This window comes from Amblyomma mixtum, chromosome 1 (assembly GCF_055824585.1).
Source record: "Amblyomma mixtum isolate Tamu chromosome 1, ASM5582458v1, whole genome shotgun sequence".
Lineage (NCBI taxonomy): Eukaryota > Metazoa > Arthropoda > Arachnida > Ixodida > Ixodidae > Amblyomma > Amblyomma mixtum.
In genome coordinates this window covers 181,975,678-181,981,677 of record NC_143012.1, presented here as the reverse complement: position 1 = coordinate 181,981,677, position 6,000 = coordinate 181,975,678, and the positions used below count along the sequence as shown (strand labels likewise).

The 6,000-nt window shown below is 46.4% G+C and overlaps 1 protein-coding gene across 1 annotated transcript in view; it reads left to right on the top strand.

The window, feature by feature from the left end:
* LOC149370150 (neprilysin-3-like) overlaps positions 1 to 6,000 on the top strand; it is a 105,581-nt gene that overhangs the window by 25,713 nt on the left and 73,868 nt on the right. Inside the window, exons 5-6 of the mRNA XM_089576993.1 lie at positions 1 to 75; positions 2,662 to 2,817. The exon at positions 1 to 75 is cut by the window's left edge and continues 114 nt beyond it. Of these exons, the coding sequence (XP_089433119.1) occupies positions 1 to 75; positions 2,662 to 2,817 (231 nt within the window). The remainder of the gene's footprint in view (positions 76 to 2,661; positions 2,818 to 6,000) is intronic.

The window sequence follows — 6,000 nt, the reverse complement described above, 5'->3', positions numbered from 1 at the left end:
GTCGTCGCCACAGTCATAGCCTGCATCGTGAGGCTGTACCGCGGTGGATATTCGTCGGAGGCACCTACTACAAAGGTAACTACTACGCAGTAAGCCGGTCATTCCTTCACACAGTGTTCACTTCTTTCCGAGTTCAATATGTTTCTGTGAAGGCGAGCGAGCTCTACCTCTCGGAATGGAGGCGCGTATAAGTACGTGTCAGTCCCATTTCTATTCGTGCTATAGCAGAAAATTTACTGACGGCACGCTCAGGCTAAAGGATTTGCATTGGAAGTCGCGCTCTTTTAACGTGAAATCGTGGAATAACATGTGTCCAATCAAGAATGTGCCCAGGAACTAGACCGTATGGGGTAATGCAATTTAGGTGTATTATAAAAAGGAAAGAACGGATGCGAGAAATATGGCAATGATACAAGTACGAAAGAAACGTCAAGCGGCAGGCGCTGAAGAATAAGAAGAATGTCATGCACTAAATACTGTGAAAGTGAAACAAATTTACTCCCGAGCAAAGGAAGAATTGGCTGTCACGTGTTGGAATTGCATACTAAAGAAGAGACGTAAGCAGACGTGCAGCAGCAGTAGGCGTAGTTGGAGGGGTAATGGCCTCGAACTATACTTTCTGTTCCAAATATGCAGCCTATTTATAATCCGTTCAAAAATCACGAAACATCTGCTTTAGATAGCTGGTTCTTAGCCATCCGAGGACGGAAAAGAAGTGATGGAGGTTCTTGTCTTGCTATGGACTTGAAGTAAATGCAGCTGATTATTATGACGAGGTATAGCGGGCAGCCAAAACCATGCGTTTCGGCTTGTATTTGTTTTGGGGTTCAAATGCGTATTTGCTTTTCTGCTGCGCTCATAATTCTGGAACATTAGGTGCAGTTTAGTCTCTTTTGTCCGGGCTGGTTTAGAAGCAAGGAGCATGTGAGCAGCAAGGAGCATATGGGCATGTCTTAAAAGGGTTGAGACACCATATTTTCAGGCTGGCGTGTTTTATTGAGCAAGAATTTTTCCTTGCTTTCACCAGCAAAGTGCACACATTAGGTACTTTGCAAAAGGCTGAAAGCACAACATTAACACTGCTTCTCTTCGCTATGTTCTTTAAGTCGTGAGGCAGTTCATGAAGAAACGCGATTGTAGCGAAAGGCCGCCTTACCGTTTGCTTTTGCCTTTTTCCTCTTTGCCTTTTGCATTGTGGTTCTGAATCAGGGCCTCAGAAAAGTTGCACAGAAGCTCGGAAGTGTAGTCAGTGCTGGACAACTACTGCTGTTGGTAGTAGTTCAGCGCCAGTCCTCTCTGCATTTTTGTTCGTCTTCGCCTTGTTGCCTGGTGTGTTAGCGACAGCGACGCCTCATAAACTGGAAATGAGGCCTTAGGAGCTCTTGCTGTTAAACACTGCTGCATATGCCCAGGAATAAATGTGTTCTCGCCGATCTGAAGGCTACGCTGATTCGTAACCTGTCGTCTTCCGTACGCGGTCATCTATGGAGCGTAGGCAAAAGCACAGGTAGCCCAGTGTGCACATCAAGGATACCTGTGCAGAACGGGTGCAGAAATGACGATTTTTTTATGGCGTAAGGGAACCTGCGGCCAAACGACGCCATGGCACAAAGTTTTTCTTCTACTCAAGGTGGGGTCAAACCACCATTTTCCAAGCATTTCACCCTGAAGAAGCCGAGAGCACCTGGCAGGAGAAAGCTTGTACCCATGGTACCACCGGTCGGTACCCGGCAGCACTGAGGATTGAATCCCGACCCTCCCGCATGTGAGGCAGACGCTCAAATGACTAGGCCACCGCGGTGTGTTCGAAAAGTGACTCTCCTAAAGCGTGTTGCGCTAGTCCCGAAATGCATATCTACGTTAAACAAACGCTGGCATAGGGCGCGCGCTAAGTGCGTATGGCTCTCTGTGTAACGCCTCTCGTTGCGCTGGTTGCTCTCTTGAATGGACATTTTATCAAGCCTACCATCCCAGGGCAGTGACGGATGGCTTAATAGCTGCACCACTGTGCCAGGCGTTGTATGAGGACTTCCAGGGATTTGTGAATGTTAAGTAGAGAATAGCCAACTCTGTATGTATGGGAATTAACCCATTAAGCTATCGCGTGATACCCTTAAGGTGGAGCGAAGTGTCCCTTCTAATTTCTTAACCCTCCAAGTTCCCCGAGGTACAGATTTGGTTCAGTTCAGTTCAGTTTATTTACCTTAAAGGCCCCCTTGTATCGGGGGTATTACATAAGTTTACATGGTTTATGGTTTGTTTTATGGGGTTTAACGTCCCAAAAGCAACTGAGGCTATGAGGGACGCCGTAGTGAAGGGCTCCGGAAATTTCGGCCACCCGGGGTTCTTTAACGTGCACTGACATCGCACAGCACACGGGCCTCTAGAATTTCGCCTCCATCGAAATTCGGCCGCCGCGGCCGGGTTTCGATGGAGGCGAAATTCTAGAGGTTCGTCTGCTGCAAAATTTCAGAAATAGTGCTCCGCAGGTTACTAACATTACTCTACTGGGGAAAAGAAAAATATGATGACATGCACACGCATGCTCGTCACCTTTACTCATTTTCGTACCGGTTTTGTAGCAACTCTGCAGCATTGTAGTCAAGCCCAGAATAGAGCTTTGCTGAGACATGTATCACCCTTGTCCTTTGTGCCAAGCAGCCGCCGACGGCTGAAGGCCTCGTGTGCCGCACGGACGACTGCAACTTCATCGGCGAGTGGTTCGGCGTGACTCTGAACCGCAGCGTGGACCCCTGCAACAACTTCTACGACTTCGTGTGCGGCTCGTTTCACGGGAAAACGCCCATCTTTAGTAAGGTAAGCACCCCATAAAGACCTTTGCGAAGGCAACATGGGTTTTCAAGTTTTATTTTGTTGTGTGTAAGGGTCCCAGAGACTCGAGCTATGAGAGACGCCGTAGAGGCCGCTCCGAATAATTTAGACCACCTGGGGTTCTTTAAAAGCACTGACATCTCCCAGTGCACGGACCTCTAGCATTTTCCCTCCATCGAAATGCGACCCGTCACGGCCGGGATCGAACCCGGCAGCCGAGCACCATAATCACTGAGCCACTGCGGCGGCTAGCATGGATTTTGATTCACATGTATATTTCAAATTCGTGGAATGTGCCACTTATAAGTGCCATAGTCATATCGACTCTCTCGCGCTTGCATTAAAATGAAAAGGCCTGATTAGGCGTCGTTGTATTTTTCTGAACAAATAAGGCCGCGAGACACAGAACGTGCACACAAAGATCCACGGGCGCATTTATTGTCAATCGGCTTTCCAGAGCGCGACAGCTATAGAGGCGAGAGAGCTCGGAAAGAGAACGCGCAAAACAAGCTAAATCTGAACCGCATCACTGTACGCGAAGGCGCTGCGATGCTGCCCCTGCATTGAAGTCCTGCTTTTGGACTTGGGTTAAACACGGGACCGGCAGAGAGCGGGGTATGCGTCTGAGAGCTCGCTTCCTTAGGCCTACGGTGTGATCTATGGTATGCGAAATAGCGCAAAACGAGACAAGGACAGAGAAAGACGCACACAACACAGGCGCTCGAGGCGACTGGCCCAGATGTCCACCGTTATGAATTATACGCCTAACGTGTGCGATGGCGCCCAGACTCGTGTGCAGGCAGAACGCGAGGTCAGGAAATGGGAATTTGGAAAAGTCAGCGCCACCCGCCGTAAATATTCGTGCAAGCTTATATTCTAGTCTGTAGACCATTTTCGAATCTATTTTTTGGTTTCGATTAGTAAAACGGCGAGCTGAGCGAGTTGGTAGATACTTGAAGAAAACAGCGCAGTAACAGGCAGCAGCAGCGCCTGACCCGTCTTCTCTCTTGTCCATGTTGCTGCGGTGTTTTCTTCAAGCAGTTCGATTAGCTTCCATGTTCCACGGTTTCCCGCTTTTCTTTTTTATTGGAGTTCGCTTTCCTGATCTGGCTAGTGCTTGAAGAAAAGGGGTGATTAGAGAACTCTTGCTTAAAAGCTTGCGACAGACGATAACGAAACATTCTTGATCTGAGCTGTGTGGTGTTTTGACCGTAGGACGTTTTCGAAAAGGCGCTCAAAATATTTTGTAATAAATGTATCAAGTAAGTTACTCGAAAATGTAGCACTCTACACCAAAGCACAGTAACTACGGAGACACTTGAATAGAGGAGCTGAAGTTGAAGTTTATTTCCATTTCAGTAAGAAATGAGGGACCCGCGACAAAAAGTGAACGTTAATTCACTGGACGGCGCTCGGGCCCCATTACATGGCAAAACAGCGAGGTGTCGGCAATAACAGTTATACCAGTACATTTACCAGGCATTGTAGCTCTTACTACACATAGTTCAGTTTTTTTTGTGTGTTAAGGGTAAACGCACAGTGTGAATGATAACCATGGTGAGCGAATTACAGAAATTGTGCATAGCAACAAACCCACAAAAAAACAAAAAGACATAGGAGGAGAAAAAAATTACATTTGCAAGAGAAAAAAATGAATGTATTAAATTCTTATTAACATTTTCAATATTAACTTCATTCTGGCGAAAACAGTTTAACAGAGTGGGCATAGTATGGGCGAGCATTTGCCTGGTCAAACGTCTTTCGTATGAAAGGTACCGTCCAGTTATGAGCAGAACCCGAAGGATATGTTCATGTAAGTGTTGTTAAATTGGCGGTCGAAAACATTGTACTCTCAGAGGTAGTTATGTACTATTTGTAGCGAACTGCTATGTTATACGAGTATAGATAGTGTACTGACAATATTTTAAAATTCTTAAAAGCGGCGCGGTATGAGTGCAGTAGTCATTTCCAGCTGTATGGCGAATAGTCTTTTTTGTAGTGCATATATTCGATTTTAATCTTTTCGTATAGTTGTACCCCATACAAGGAAACAATAATTTAGTTCAGACAAGATTAACGAGTTATAGATATGTAGCTTAATTTTCGACGGTAGGAACCCAAGCAACCACCGATATCCTTCGGACGGCCGACAGAGGTCTGTTTCGGATGTTCTGTACGTCCGCTGAACATCCGCAAACAGCCGGTAGACGTCCGTCGGCCGTCCGAAAGGTGGCCAAAGGTATACGGTTCGCCCGCCGACGGACGTCCAGTTGAGTACGTCCATTGGCGGATATTTCTCGAATATTCGCATATATGGTGCATGCGTGCTTTTTTCACTCCACGCGATGCAATAAAACCAAAAACAATTTGATGCATAGCACGCATATTTTATTGTGGTTGATGATACATCAGCAGAGCAATGAGTTATATTCGGAAAATTTCTTAAATGTGACTCTTCAAATGTGGCAAGCTTGGGACACACATCCGTAATCTTCCCACCCACAGGATTTCTGAAATAAAAAGAACGCGGCAAACATCAGTCATGTGAAACAAATGGCACAATGCAGTAGCCCAAGTAAAAACATTGGAGCCAATTAATAGAAGTGTTTAATGCTGCAAGTATAACAGACAATACACTTTAACAAACACCTCAATAAGTATATGGCAATAACAGCTCTCACTTTTCCACACCATATTTGACAATGTATCTGTTCTTTATTTATTCTCATGGGCCTTAGGGCACTAACCTGCGCAGCACTGTACGCGACTGTGCACAGAAAGCCGCAAAGCTTCCGCTGCGAACCATTGCGAACTACACGTGCTTCCTATGGTCTGCCTTTCGCGCGTTGTCACTCTTTATATAGGTGCAGTGAACCTAGCGATGCCTTAAAAATTAACAAGATGGGCAAATACTCCGTCCCGCAACTTTGAAGAGGAGTGGGAATTGTCCGCGCGAGTTGAGGGCTCCCGCAGCTGTGTGATGTAGGCTCCCGAAAGTGTGAGAACAGCACACACTTGTGGAAGCCATCTCCTCGCGCTTACTGCTCCCACTGTCCTGTGAACGAATGTTATATGAGCATGCTGCATTGTCCTAGAAGCAAGTTCCAAGAAATGTACTGGATACATACCTTCGTAGGCAATCACATGTGCACTAAGCCTTCTTTAAAC